At 43.5% G+C, this 15758-nt stretch overlaps 1 protein-coding gene across 1 annotated transcript; it reads left to right on the top strand.

Moving 5' to 3' along the window:
- Window positions 1–11054: 11054 nt before the first annotated feature.
- tmem72 (transmembrane protein 72) lies at window positions 11055–15069 on the top strand. Its single transcript, XM_029126903.3, has 5 exons — window positions 11055–11300; window positions 13091–13157; window positions 13783–13854; window positions 14088–14227; window positions 14366–15069. Exons 1-5 carry the CDS (start codon window positions 11225–11227, stop codon window positions 14803–14805), a joined length of 795 nt encoding a protein of 264 aa, XP_028982736.1. The 5' UTR covers window positions 11055–11224; the 3' UTR covers window positions 14806–15069.
- The last annotated feature ends 689 nt before the right edge of the window (window positions 15070–15758 follow it).

Genomic DNA, 15758 nt, shown 5'->3' with positions numbered 1-15758 from the left:
GAGCAGTGAGGGGCTGTCACCAAAACTCCGCTGTTTCAACATGTGCAGAGTTACTGGTTCAGTTTTTTAGGATGACACGAGAATAAAGATGAATGAAAACAATCTGTTGTATTCTAACATGTGAGTGGAAGGTAAAAATGTTAAAACAATAATGCAATTTCTTTTTAATCTACACTGTGGTCTCTTCAGAGGGATTTGATCCCACTCATATTTTTCTTCTTCTGTGTCTTGACAGCTACGCAGATACTGTATAAATTGCTTCAGTCTCCATTAGCCTTGAGGGGCAGGTCCTATTGAACCAAGCTGCATTTTAAATGTCAGCAAACTGGGAACAAAGCGTTGCCCGGGCTGGTTTAGTGTCTGTTCGTGTTTATCGCAGTGTCCAATCTCTTTAGCTGTGATTCTTACCATTTGTTAGTAATATTGCTCCACTTTGGCCTTTTTCGGCCACAAACTAACTAAACAAAGGAAATAAGATGGTGCTTGGGTTTTTTTGTTTTTTGCATCTGCATTTGAAAACAATCTGATGTGGACGCTGAACTTACCAAACAAAGGCTAGCATTTTATAAATGAGATTTATTTTTACAATGGAGTGTATGGTTAATATAAACATTTCCTTGTCAGTATTTGCATTAGTGTGTGTCAGAGAGCGCAGAGGTTCCCAGTGGACCTGAACAACGCTCTGTTAACCTCAGACGTCCCAGACAAAAGCCGCTTTGTTTCTGATAGCTGTATGTGCAGTGAAAGGTTTGGGAATAGGAGTTTCTCTCTTTTCTTCTTTGGCAACTAGGTCTTTCACGTCCTCGCTTTACAAATGCATGGATGTCATTAACTGGGAACTGAGACCATTCAAGAGGTGTATAATGGTCAAGAAGCTGCGATAATCTGCTGTTCAGACGTTGGCTGGCCGTTGAAATCGGAGCTGGCTTTGACTGGAACTGTATGTCTGTTTGGCAGCTATTCAGCCACTGTGGAGGGAGAATAGAAGCATGGAAGTAGCGAAACTCTGTCTACTCACACTCATTACTTTTGGTCATGACGCTCACAACAGTGGAAGGAGACACAAGTGACTCTGCATTCATGACGTCCTGCAGTGGAGCACATTTTCTGAATTTGCAAATACAACATATGAGGCGTAGACTGCATGGATGGGGTTTGTATAAATCTTTCGCTGGGCCATAATAATGTGGATCGGAGATGACGGCGGAGGTTTACTACGAGGAACCCTGCAGTGAACACGCACACATTAAAACCAGACCTCCCCAACAACCACAGCAGGCGTCCCTGCTCTGTCTTCACCCACGCTGCGGAATGAGATCGGCATTTGGAGCAAGCTGCCGTCAAAGAGGATGGAGAGCACAATTAACAGGTAGTAAACTATGGGATGGAGATAAAACACCTTCTGCGTTAATCTCTGTCTTTGATGCAGCTCGCTCCTTACTGTCCCTTTCAACTCGTTGTGGCCCCCTTCGCTTCCTCTGCATAGCCGTTATCAGGTGCCATTGATTAGCGGGTCTGCGCTGTGCTGTGATTCTGATAAGTGACGTCTTGTTCCCAGGGCTGCGCAGGGCAGCGGCAGGTGACCCCGCGCTGGCCGTCTGCAGCCAGTCGGCCATAGCAGGGCTGAAGGCCGTCCAGGGGGCTGCTGGGAAGCGTCCGGGCATCGAGGCGCTATCTGAAAGCTTAAGAGGCCTGATAACATGAGGGAAAAGGCAGAGGAAGAAGGGGCGGGAGACACCATCACACTGTCACACGTGTAGTAGCTATTAACGGGTTGAAAGCAGATAAAAGGGACTGTTCCAGGGCTGTGCTCCGCAGCCCTCTGTGTGACTGGTAATGAGAGGACGCAGACGGAGCGTGGCTGCGTGCCTGAATAGCTTGCGGGCTTTATTGTGTCTGTTGTGGACGTTAGACCAAACAAATAGGACAATTAAAGGAGATCTGCTGCTTGCTAGGGTCTGTGGCCGTGACGCGTCCTAATCAGCAAACGCTACAAAGAGCCGTCATGTGACTATACATGAGGAATTTCAATCACCCTCACGTCTCTCTGCTAAACAGCAAGATACAGCTATCAGTTAATTCGTTTATCGTGAGGAAAGCATCGGTCCAAAGGCAACAGGAGGCGACTTGGGGCGGCGCTGAAGCCTAGAAGTGACTCTGTTAAACCTTGTAGAAACACCAACAGCTGGCTGGTGTCACATGAGTAACAGACAGATGAATGGAATCAGGCTTCTCATCTCAAACTCAGCAATAAACATACATATCAAAATGTTAAATCATTCCTGCGGACATTCTGAAAAGAAATTAAGTTATCATTCCACCGAAGGTCTTTAGCATATAAAAGCTTCATTACCATATCTACATCTCTCTCATCTCTCTCCAGAAAACAAGCCAAATCCTTCACTCTGATTGGAAGCGAAGGCAGGACAGCTACCTCTGGAAGAGATTAGAGCCCTCTGCTTCCACTGCTTCCATGTCTGTGGTTGAGACTCCACTTGGCCTTTTCTATCATCCTGATGTATTAGGTGTCCCCTCTACATATTTTATTTCCAGGGTTTGAACCCTATCTGCGTCGGCTCGTCTGTCAGTGACAGACAAGGCTCGTGTATGAATTGAAAGTTATACTCCCCGTGGGCGAATCCTTCATATTTGCACAGCTGGTCAGGTTTGCGTGGAAAAAGCCTTGGAAGTATTTGGACAACTACAACAATGTTAATTTGAAACCTATTAACATTCTGCTTCGGTTCAGGTTGAGGAAGATATTCTCAACGCTGGACAGTTTGCTTTCTGTTTCTGTTTCTGTTTTTTTTTTTTTTTTTTTTTTTTACAGTTTCATGCATGAAATCACAACCTTCTATGCTGCTTAAGAATAAGTGTAAGATGAAAGGTTTAGAGCATGATGATCTGTGAGCGTCTGAGACAGTACCGAACTGTGCTATGTTATTGTGGGAGATGTCATTATTTTTTCCTTTAATTGAATCTGTCTGGGGCTTAATGGGCTGATCCTGATAGATTAAACTGGTTTCCTGCCGCCCCAGCCCCCAAAAAGCATTGGGTGAGCGCTCGGGCTGTTGCAGAGACAGCTCAAGGCCGTTTTATCCAGACATAATCCAACATGTACCTTTGGATAAACACTATCAAGCGGAGCTTTTGCACGCGTGGCGGTTCGAGGCCGCTGGGATCACGCTCCAGCCACGCGGCAACAGCTTAAGGCTGGTGGTCGAGCAGGATTCCAGAAGGGTCTTCTGATTTATGATGAGCTCCCTGGAGGAAATGCAGGAGTTTCCTCATGTAACTATACTGCCAGGCTCATATTTTGCCTTTTAATGTTAATTATCTATACTTCATTCATACTCCAAATATCATTGTTTCTGTGCTTTGTGTGTGCGTCTTTGTGGAGTGAGAGATGTTCATTGTGGGTTTATCTGTCTGGCATTTGTTTAAGCTGTGGTCAGACTTGATTCGTGGGGTCCTGGGGGAAACATCTCAAACACAGACTCAATTTGTGAAGCCAAGCTGCACTTTTTCACCTAGAACAGAGTTGCCTGCCTCTCTGCGTGTTTGGGTTTTGTCAAGCAGAAGTGATGGTCGACATCAGGGGTGCAAACTCTGGCACGGGCACAAGAATAAACCAGCGCTAAATTTTAAGCTTGAGTCATTTTCAATAAGCATTTGGGAAGGTCAGTGTAGTTTCTCTTCTGCCAGCTGCAGTAGGTAGATGCAATAACTCTGACGTGATGTGTTCATGTAAAACATAAGCATCTGCTTTGCCAAAAGCCCAGAAGAACCATTTTGTTGCTTTCTCAGCAGAAAAAGTCAAAACAAAGAACTTAGAAGAAAGTCGCACACTGTTTGAAATGGTGACGTCCTCCGGCTCGTGGCCTGCGTCATGTGTTTGTGTTACGATGCAGATAAGGGAAAACAGGTCAGAAACATTAAGTGTGAGGGAACCTCACTCATTTTGAACATTTTTTTTTTCGCTCATACGTGACAAAAGGCATGATGCATGTAGCAATTACCACGTGTTTTTACAAGGGCCACCGTGACCTCTGCATCAGTTAGCACAGGTCTGGCACATGGTGACGTGTGCTACAGAAAAGCTGGAGATATATGTGTGTCTAGATTTGTGCTTTTGAAAGTAAAGAAATAGCAGAAATCAGCTTTATTCAGTTTATTTCTATACTGTAGATGTATAAATAAGTATAAGTATAAAGTATATTACGTATTATTCCAGTATCACATCAGACACACAGTCGTCGTGTAGAGATCTGCTGTCCCAATGCCACGTCATGCATGGGCCACTCGTTCACAGACTGTGAGTGGTCGCCAGAGGCCAAAGGTCAAAGGTCGGGGCTTTAGGGATATATCTCAGTGCGATCTCCATCAAAGAACGTTACCATGAAATCTAGACAAGGTGCGGTGGCAGGCATCACAAGGCAGCGAGACATTTTCTTGAGCGTGTGGTATGTGGAGCCTGAATGAAGCGTATTGGATTTCCCTCAGGTCATGCGACACATTTCCTGTGCACGGCATGAACATCTTCAGAGATAAGTCCAATGTACTCACAATATCAGATCGTTTGCTTACACACATGCTGCTTACACACATTTTGCAAAATTTGGCCCATTATGCCAAAACTCTACACACAAGCCAATCAGATATCAGCACTTGGAGATTAACAACTCACATCTCTACCAAAATGAAACACTGCAATCAAACACAAACCAAAAATCCACAGTGTGTGTGTGTGTGTGTGTGTGTGTGTGTGTGTGTGTGTGTGTGTGTGTGTGTGTGTGTGTGTGTGTGTGTGTGTGTGTGGGCGGGGCTTATGACCATGACTCTCATTGCCTTCATGTCTGACCTGGGGCCTGTTTGAGGCTCAGACTGTTTGGTGTTGTGTTTTTTGTGCTGGTGTTTTCAGGTGTGTGTGTGTGAGTGACTACAGTACAGAGTGTTTTCCCAATGATAACAGGGGATTTTGGTTTTGAACAAAGTGTCTAATGTGTGTAGTGTTTCGCAATAAGTGTGTTACAAAAAAGAAACCAAAGTGCAAAGTTAAAAATGTGTTTAGGCTGTGGTTACACTGTGTTTAACACTGTGCTACAAGAAGTTTAAGTATTGAGGCTTTGGTCTAAGCATTCCTTTGTCAGTGTGTAAGCAAAAGGCAAAAACCGTAAGGTAAACAGCACCAAGGTTATTAAAAGTACTGCATTACAAGCATAAAGGCTTGGAGGCATCCATCAGGCCTGTCAGTGTTATCTTAATGTGTTGGGGTCATTATTATTAGTATGCAGTTTCATTTTGATAACCACACTTGTGTTGCCTCAGGTCATCCTTCACTGTACTTCTGGTAACAGCTGTGGTGTAAGTAGAACTTCAAACTGGCCTTCAGGCGTCTTTATTGCTCTTGGCTCCTAGTTAGGCTGACGCGCACTGGAGCAGATGCAGGGGTCAGGAGCGCTGTGGAGTCACTCTGTGGAGACACTCTGTGGAATTCTGAATTCTGACCCCCCTGGAAGGAACAGGTTGGGAAGCGGACAGGCTATAAAGTCATCAGGTGTTTGAGTCACTTGAAACTGTTTTTGGATTTCTGGGAATGGGGAGTCGAGGTGTGTGTGTGTGTGTGTGTGTGTGTGTGTGTGTGTGTGTGTGTGTGTGTGTGTGTGTGTGTGTGTGTGTGTGTGTGTGTGTGTGTGTGTGTGTGTGTGTGTGTGTGTGTGTGTGTGTGTAGGAGGGAATCTCAGAGATAAAAACATTTGGAATTGCAGCAGTGTTTTAAGGCAAATCACAACTAGTGTCTGGATGAAAGCCAGAGCTGCTGTAATCAGAAATGAAAGAAGAGACCATGGGAGCTAGAGGTTACACCACACATCCAGATTGTAGCAGAACAAATATCTGGCTTTTATTTTTACTTTTGCTTTCAAGTCATCCACCTCCAGTAATTAACAAAACCCAAGCAATTCCCACGATAAAAAGTTGCAGTTTTACTATAACAGAATTGTATTTCTTCATACTGCCTTACAAGTCAAACTCTGGGTTTGGATGGTGTCTTTTCTTAAGAATAAACATTCATTTCATGCATGACTCATTACTCTGCTGACTTTCTTGATTTAGACAAATGGCCGTGCCTGAAAGAGACTCCAGGGATCCCACACCTCTTGGTCACCACTTCTCGTAATACCAAAAATTGAAAGCTTGGCTTTTTCACAAATTGCAAATCCCCCTGCTTTATGAACACCACTGACCTCAACGTTAACCTTTCACTCTTCACTGAAATTGATCTCTTCCTCCTCCCACTTTCTGCACCACACCTCCACTTTTACATTAGCGTATCCAATATTTGTACCACTTACGTGTTTAAATCACCGCCCCTTTATCGTGAACCCATGTTGCCAGTGCAGCGACTCCCAGCAAGGATCACCCGTGATGTCATCATCGCAAGGGGAGAGTCGACCACTTTCACACATCTTCCACAGGAGGTTAACCTGCGGCCGTGACCCTGCTCTGCTGATGGAGCGTTTCTGTGTGGTCGAATGGGGTCACGGGTTCACAGAAGGTCGGAGCGCAGTGAAAGGAGACCAGCGCAGAGGCAGCGATTCAAACCGATGCCAGAGCGAAACGCGTCACTGTGGCATCAGTCACCAACGCGTCCATCGAGGATCAACGGCCTGATTGCTCCTTTCTTTCCTAAGACTCCTCTTGTACTTATCAGCTTAAAGATGTGCCAAATCAGTGGCTGCATGAATGCTCATAAAACATGTCAGAATTTGATTTCACTGTAAAGAAACAACATTATCATGGGCGTGTTGTCACTCAGCTATTTGGCAGAACTTTCCTCCTGATGTGATTTACTATGTGACAGGTGTTCACACAAATATGTTGCAGCCATTATAATCATGAAGTTTACCTTAAATGTTTTTATGGAGGAAAACCGTTTCTTGACCCTTACAAGACCGTGAATGCCAGAATAAACCATTTCTGAGTTTCTATCATCAGATCTGTCTTTTCATATCACTGTAGGACTACTTTTCCTACATAGTCATTTAAATTCACGTTTTGGGAATTAAAACACCGGCCAACATTCATCGTACCCTGAGCAACATTTATTCTAAGTGCTGCCACATGATGTTTATCTTTTTTTATAATAATGGTAACAAATCTGTCTCGTGATGTTTGATTTTATTCTCACTGCCTCAAAAATTGAGCCAAAACATTAATGCAGTTCCCTCGACGTTAATCACATTTTTAAAAAAAACGTTTCCTGACTAGTACACAATGCATGACTGCAAAAACACACCCGTTTGCATATATGCATGAAGCGTGAAGCGCGTGCAGTCGACCTATGCTGACTATCGGCGGGAGCGATCTTCCCGGCCGGCCGGCCTTGATTGAGGCACGCTCGCATTGGTGCCACTGGGAAATCAGCTGCTTATAATGCAAAACTGCATGGAAGCGTTTCCCCAGGCTGCAGGACGGCGCTCCCCCTGACCACTGAACGCACTCAGAAACACAGCCACATACATGTAGAACTGATGATGAAGCCCTGTTTGATATGAGGGCAGCAATGACTGGGTGTTTATAATGTGACATGAAGTAAGACAAGATTGCACTCTTAAACTCGACCTTTAACTCAATCGCTCAATTTATTAGCTGTCCTAGGACAAGGTTGACAGTTGTTTCAGACTTGTATGTGAAGGACGACTAATCCATGCAGACACAAGCCAGTTTCATCCAATCAGAGACATTTTATCCCCTGGAATCCCAAACTTTCCCAAACATGTGTCTATACAATTCCACAGTGACCAGTCAAACAGAAGCTCCGCTTTCGTTGCTCTGATATTTAGTGACCCAGAAATGTACAAGCTTGAACGTGATCCTCATTCGTCTGAGCTCATGTGTCTAGACAGACGTACATAAACATGGCTTTGAAATAAAGTTCCATTATATATTGGAACTTGTAATTTCAGGTCACATAAGGCCTTGAGTTTTTGAGGCTTGAGATAGTTTGACTTTCAAAATTATGGGTTATATAAACTAAATGCTAAGACTGAACTGAAGGATGTTTTTTAAAAAAAATCAAAGCCACCTTCCCAGCATGTTTCCAGTCATGACCTGTGTTTCTAATACATGTTAAATTATGTCATAGTTGTTCTTTTCTTATTCATTTAGATAAAAAACACTGGTGTTGCATTCAACCCCTACCTCCTAAAGTTACTAGGAGCGAGATGTTATCATTGTACCAGCTGTGGTAAATAATGACATCAACACCTTCAAAAATTGGCTCTTGACTTTGAAAAAAAGTCTTGGCTCTTGAAAAAAGATATTAATCTCTATGGGATCCACCTGGAAACATGCTGGGGTCAAGTATCTGAGAAATTAGATACGAATATATTGTGGCGTATTCATCTACCTGCACGCATAAGAGAAGAAAGTAGCTTCCATACAGTAATTAGTGGTGATCAGTGGCACTCAGTGGTGCATTTAACAACCTCTGCATGCTTTAACACAAGGCTTCTGTCTCTAGGGGAATCCTCATATGTTCTTTAGAGGCCAGACTAAGTTACTGAGTTTTCGTTCTCCTCCTGAGTTGGAACATGGAAGAAATGAGGAGCAGATTTTTACGACTGACGTTTGGATTTCATTATTACACACTTTTTACACTGGCATACTTCCCAATGTGAGATATTGTCATGGGGGACATGATGTTTTTTTTCATTTTTTTATTCACACTTTAAATCATGTTAGACTCACTTCTCTCTGTTGGATTTTAATCACCGAGGAGCATGTGCGACACAGCCCAGCCAGGCCACATTGAAGGCTTCCTCGTGTCCGGGTGGAAGAGCAGGGCCCGAGTCTGTGCTGCAGCCACGCAGTTACAGGGCAAATACTTCCTCTTTAAAGACTCTGTGTTCTAACCACTGAATAATTACTCATGGGACAAAAATATTGTTTCATATGAAAAGAAATAGAGAGAAAACCACCAGAACTCTTCAGTACCAGCGCCAAACTCTGATTGCTTACAGTTCTTGTCTGTTCACTAACAGCGTGTGTGCCCTCGTACCTTCCCTCCCTTTGCTTCTACTAGACGACGTGTGAGGAGAGTACGGTCCTGTGAATACTCAACATAATGACCTGGTGTAAAACCATCAGGCCATACTGGCAGGACAACTTCTGTCATTGTTGGGAGAGAAATTCTTTACTCATCTGAAGCCACTTTTCAGGATCAAAAGGGCTGAGTTGTTTTTTTAAGCCTTTGTGTGACCTGGTGTGAAGACGAGGCCGACAGATGAAAGCCTGGAAGGTTTTTACACTAACAATGAGAACTGAGATGATGGGGAAAACGAGGAAGCACTGTTCAGGCTCATCACAATATGCTGTCATTTGAGAGACACTAATTCACCGCCACCATCACCGCAAAACAGCCAATGACCTCAGTGGTATGTGCCGAAGACACACAGCAGATTAGAATCACATTGTCTTCTTGTGCAGTATGTAAAGTTCCTGACTCAGCTGGGCTTAAATCACACGCTTGAATGGATGAGACGCGACAGTTTAACATTATCTTTGGAGACGCTGAGGGTAATTTTATGATGTTTATTTAAACATCAAAAATCATGGTCTTAAATTCATGATCGTGAAGCCAAAGATTAACACTTACAGTAACACACGCTTACATACTAACATGTGACCTCCAAAGTTCCTTTTGTTGGCTTATTGAGATCCATGGAATGCAAATGCTGGGTGCAGATTTTATTATTGGTCTAAATTTTAAATAAAGCTTGGAAACAAGACATTTAACTGGTTAGTATGATTATGCAACAAAATCATTAGGAGCATGAATCACTGGGATCATGTTGGTGAAATCTCTAATGTCTGTACCAACAATATTCCACCACAAGGTGGCGCTCTGTCCCTCTGTACCAGTGTACTGTAGGCATGGAAGACCTTCCTCTGAAAACAGCCTGTAGGAGGTGAATATGGACAGAAAGGTTGTAAAACAAGGCAATTGTTGCTGAAGTAATTATGATTAGAGGTGTTTTCATTGGTTCTGACAGACGGACTGAAGGACACCGCGCATGAAGGGAAACATGGGAATGACTGCAAGGTGTGAGAAGGAAGGTGAAGGCGAGTTTGGAAAAAGAGATTTGCATGCGTCTTCATGTTACAGCAAAGACCAAATGAAAACAGGAGACTGTATAGTGTTAGATTTACAGTCTCACCAGATGGCAATCAACAATTGCCTGCACTCCTCTACCCTCTGGCTTATCCAGACCATTAGAGTCAGACTCACATGTGCAGTAAATGTCAGCAATGATCCCCTCACATCACACACTGACCTATTAACATAAATTGTGTTTTATGAGAGTGTTTTTCATGTCGTTACGAGGGGCGAGCATGTCAAATAAACATAAACACAGCTGACTGCTTAATGGCTTAAATAACACAGTATACGTTCCTGGCTAATGTGATCCAAGTCTGATAATGTTCTACACTGTGTGTTGGTCAATCATTTTCAACATCCCATGGTTATTTATTCATGTCTGGACAGGCCGCCACAGATCAGGGTGATTTAGACTTCACAGCCTGGCAACCCACAAGCTTTTTATTTAGCACTGATTTTTAAATGCCACGGCTGCGGCAAATGGGATGTGCCAACATAAAACTCATGGAAGTGACCTGAATTTCAGTGTTGTCAGTGCGGTGTTTAGTAGCTTTATCAGCTCTGCTCACACATTTTCTTTAAAAAAAAACACAAAAGTGTCTTTGTTAGAGCTTTAAGGGGATTTGTGTAGCTTAGTTTTTCCACTACCAGGAGCTCGTGTGTGTGTGTACAGTATGTGTGTGTGAGTGTGTATTTTCTAACTTTAGTGACAAAGTGCAACATTTTAACCTTGACTGACTTACTAAAATGCAAATGGTGGTGTGTGTGTGTGTGTGTGTGTGTGTGTGTGTGTGTGTGTGTGTGTGTGTGTGTGTGTGTGTGTGTGTGTGTGTGTGTGTGTGTGGCTGATTAGCAGTTGCTGGAGCAACAGGCGATTGAGTCACAAACATTTAAATGCGTCCACATTATAGCCATGGAGTAACCAACAAGCATCCATGCAGTTGAGAGGAGCGATGTGTCTAGAAAGCTGCTGCAGTTACTGTTTGCTCAGCAGCTATTTAAGAGAGCAAAGTGCTGAAGGTTACATTTTTAAATCAGCGGAGAGGGAACGGGTTTGAGGTCATGGGAAACTCAGAGAGCGTGTGGTGGACTGTGGTGGAGAGCGCCTGCAGGATCCTGGGAGTGTCTACAGCAATAGGTAAGATTAATAAACATAACTGGATTAAAATTAGTGTAAAATGAGTCCTTGTGTCTTTTAGGATGGTCAATCAGAGCTTGGTGCTAGTTAGATATTTTACTTGCTTACTTATGTATATATTAGGCCATGTTTAAAGCTGAAATTATACTACTAAAAAATAATACTAAAATTAGTATATTAACTATCTCTAAAGTATTATGTGTGTATCTTTTTTCAAACAAGCTTAATGTAGGGATCTTGTTCCACCTGTGCCTCATGATGATGTCATGAACCTGTAACAACATGGTGAAGTGTTGTTCATGAACACTAAACCCTTTTTGATATGTGGCATAAATACATCGCTGCTTATACAAATCCCTGCTATTATTGTCCCTTCATACTTTCTTTTCTTCAGGCACTCTGGTACAAATTGCACGCCCCCCTCTTCTTCTTTCAGCCACATTAAATCATCACAGGGTAAATGATTCTCTGGTTGCTGCCTCCTTCATGAAAAAATGCACCCCCTTCACTTGAACTTAAACAGCTGCAGGCGCTGAACATTGACTGAGAGACATGTGCCTCACGCTGCACAAAATCAAGTGTGCAACCAGATCACAGAGCTGAGGTGAACACATTCACACCTTGGGTCTAAGTGTTGTGTTAACGGTGTCTGTGTGTGTTCCACAGACAGACATGCATGCAGAGAGATCATATATGTTAAGACCCTGCTCATATATACTTCTCACTCCATAAACTACCAGAATACATTCAACAATCTCTGAATTTCTGGTAAACGTGCAGGAGAAATTGCTTCAGCATGTTTAGTGGCAATCACCATTTAACCGTCTTACCTCATTCGAAAAAATTGGATTGGTTCACACTGCAGCTTCTCTAACTCTTTGCAGACTTTTCATATCAGTGCTGACATTTAGAGAGGCTTTACAACAAAGACAATCAAGCGAAAACAAGTGACAGTGTTGCCAAAAATGCATTAAACTTTCCATTAAAACAAGCCAATAGCTTCTCAGCTTGGCTTAATTTGAACCTGCCAAGAGGTGAAAACCTCTAAGTTACTGTGGTACAAAACCACAACACGTCGTAAACAGAATGACGAGATGCTCATGCACTAACGATCATAGAGAAACGATGAGTGTCTCTTGTGTCCTTCAGAGTGAGTTAGTCCAGTTTGTCCCTGTTTCAGTTATTATTGAGTTTAATGTTGGAGATTTAAATGTAATAGCTTCTAGAATGTAGAGAGAAGGCAGTTTACCCATCATAAATCCACAGTGTCACACTGTGACGTCCAGTCACCACTTTACAAACAAGTGCTGCAATTTTCATACGATTGTGATTCATAGGCAAAAACCATCTGTGATCTGTAAAGTGCTGCTGGCAGTGATATGATAACTGCCAACATGATGCTGTCACCAGACCTCTGTGGCCATGACAAACTACTGTAACCATTACCAACATTAACTCCTCCAGCTTCCTATAGGCTGTGTCATGTATTGGACCCTGCCACATGGAGCATGAGTTCAGGCTGGGTCGCGTTAAGCACATGATTATTGCTCAATTAGAACAGAAATGGCTTAAAGTCAGAAATTAAACTAATCCCTCACAACTGTCTCAACAAGGCTGCAAGAGCAGGCTAATGGAAGCAATGTGACAATAAAGCAGCAGCATCCCAGAAAAGGAGTCAGCTGGATTCATTCAAATGTCAAACTACCGCTAGCTAATGAAATCCATGAACAGAGTCTGACATCTGGTGGAGACAGTCAGTAACCTCTGAAGGGATCCTGTGTTTTTTTCAGTGCTGTGTGCTGTGGGAGTGGAGACCCTGCATCATGGAGAATTCAGCAGCCTTGCGGTCTACCTGCTGTAAGTGTTCACTTTTATTCACCACCAACTGCAAACCCCAAACCTGCAGGAGCACTGACTGACGGCATTCCTGAGTCACAAACACACCACAGAGATTTAATATGGCAAAGAATGTGAGGCCTAAGGGCTTTGAGAAAACAATTAAAATACTGTACTTTTCCTTACTCATACAGTAACACACACACACACACACACACACACACACACACACACACACACACACACACACACACACACTGGTAAGAGGACGATAGCAATAAGTCTGAGAGATGACATGGATGCAGAAAGGAGTCTCTCTTGTCACTTATTCTCTGTGTCCCACAGTCGATCGCTTTCCCAAAAGAGGCCAGAAATACAAAATTGTTTATTGTGTCAGCACACACACACAGAAGCTGAATGCTGCACTCACACACACAAACGGACACACATGCACACTCAGTGATCAGGCTTTAGAGATAGGCCCGAGTTGGTCTGGGAACACTTTTAGACAGTTATCAGACTGCTGAGCATACACCAGATTTATAAAATGAAAGCTGTTTGTGGTTTCTGTCATGGGCTACTACCCAGATGTGATGACTTCAGCATTCACACTGTAATCTGGCTCTGCTCCCGTGTCTCCCCCCAGCGTGTCATCTGTTTGCATCATGATGTTTGAACTGGCCTATTTCGTGGACGCGCTCCTGATCGTGTGTCTGCCGTAAGTAGACACATATGCAACATCTGTGATGAGACTCTTGTTACACTACAGTTCTCAGGGCTCATCCAAACTAACACACAGCTACTGGAAGGAATCAGCCCACAGATATTTTCAGTTCTTATTATTATTTTCTGTCCTCACAGATATGATACAATTTGTTTGAATTAAAGATCCCCTGCTGTTTGCATAAGCAAGAGTCTGTCTCACTCCACCATCCTTCTCCTTATCTCCAGCTGTCCTCCAGACTGGAAGCTCTTTGTGTTGTGGGGAAAGCTGGCCGCCATTGGAGGATTCCATAAATTTCTCTATTATTCCATCATGTCGGTGGTCTGCTTCCTGCACCCTGTGTTGGTATGGCATGCAATAATCCCAGGTAAAATGGCATAGCAGATACTGCACTATTTCTAATTTCAGTATGCGTTACACCTGCATAGATGCAGATGCTGATGAGAACATCTAAAATGTAAAATGTCTCATTATGCACCTGAAACAAAACACTCATTGGTTTCAGGGATAATGCTGCTGGTGACGGCTGTTTTTAATTTCATACTGAGCAAGAAAAAAAAGGCAAAGTGTCCAAGAGGAGCAGCGGAGAACTACAGCGACCAACGCCTCACCACCGTCTGTGCGACAGAGAGAACGGCCTCGGGGAGCGCGCTGTCGTTCGTCCACGTGATGACGGGCCGGAGAGGAGGGGTGATCGCCCCACCGACCCCAGACCTCTGCATCGGCCTCGGAGACAGGAGCGAGAGCGTCCAGGCCATGCTGGACCCGGAGCAGGTGGAAGCAGCCAAAGAGGCGGGCAGGCAGAGGACGGCCAGGAGAGAAAGGCGGCTGATCTGGTTCAGACGTGGAGAGAAGCCTGTGGAGAGAGAGCTGGAGGAGCTGGACGCCTACTGTGACCAGGACGCAGACGCCACCTCAGACACTGTGCCTATGATTACAGACTGAACAGAATGCACTGACTAGAGTCATGCAATGAAAGGCACAAGCAATGTATTCACAGCCGAAACATAGCATTATTTACAGTGTAGAATTATAATGTTCTTGATATTTTATGTAATTACAAAACTACAAGATAAACACTCCTGGATTTTTTGTTAAACGTTCCACTGATTTATATATTTTTACTTAAATAATATATTAATTTTGAAAATATCTTATAATGTGTAAATTCATTCTATTAAATAAATTAAAACATTTTACTTAAATGTGGGGGGTTGGCTTTTAGTCTGATTACCTGCTTTTGCACAGCCGTCAGCTGATTGACGTTAATGCCCAGCAATTCAATCCAGTTAGTGCAGCATGCATTATTCATAAGCTAATGAATTAGATCAACTGTTTCTTTCAGTCGGCATCGGGGAGAATGGGCGTGAATGTGAGTGGCAGCGTTAAAGGCTCGCGCAGGTGCCGTGTGCGTCGATCACATCCAGGTCTTTTCATTGTGCGTTGGTCACGTGCCTGCGGTGACCATGGAGACGGAGCTTTTGGGAGGAGAGCCTGCTGTTATGGCAATGGGGGAAACATTGGATCGCCCACCGCAGCACCACTGTGGGTCTTCATTTTACTAAAACACATCTAATGTGTGCATTCATGCAGTAATAACACACACGGTGTATTAATATTATTAATAGGTCTCAGTTTCAAACGCAAGTGTTACAAAAAACCATTTGTGATAACACAAGGTATGAACATCCTGTAGTAACAGTATCAGGTGTTCTGTCATGGTACAAATGATACAGCTCTCCATACAAACAGTGCTCTTTTGTTCAGGTCATAAATCAATATTGTTTTGTTCAACACGCACACAGATCCACGCTGCACGCACTGTATTCCCCCGGTCCTTTGTTTACTGAACTGTCTGTAGCCCTAAGAGGCTCCATCCCTGCCGCATCCAAAACTGA

This window comes from Betta splendens, chromosome 15 (assembly GCF_900634795.4).
Source record: "Betta splendens chromosome 15, fBetSpl5.4, whole genome shotgun sequence".
In the NCBI taxonomy this organism is placed as follows: Eukaryota; Metazoa; Chordata; class Actinopteri; order Anabantiformes; family Osphronemidae; genus Betta; species Betta splendens.
The sequence above is the reverse complement of the archived record's forward strand: the minus strand, read 5'-3'. Positions and strand labels throughout refer to the sequence as shown.

What these genes read in the sequence shown, in the direction of transcription:
- tmem72 (XM_029126903.3), top strand. Translation starts at nt 11,225, where the DNA reads ATGGGAAACTCAGAGAGCGTGTGGTGGACTGTGGTGGAGAGCGCCTGC. An exon ending in AGCCTTGCGGTCTACCTGCT is followed by an intron (nt 13,158 to 13,782) that starts GTAAGTGTTCAC and finishes GTCTCCCCCCAG; the next exon opens with CGTGTCATCTGTTTGCATCA. An exon ending in CTCCTGATCGTGTGTCTGCC is followed by an intron (nt 13,855 to 14,087) that starts GTAAGTAGACAC and finishes CCTTATCTCCAG; the next exon opens with CTGTCCTCCAGACTGGAAGC.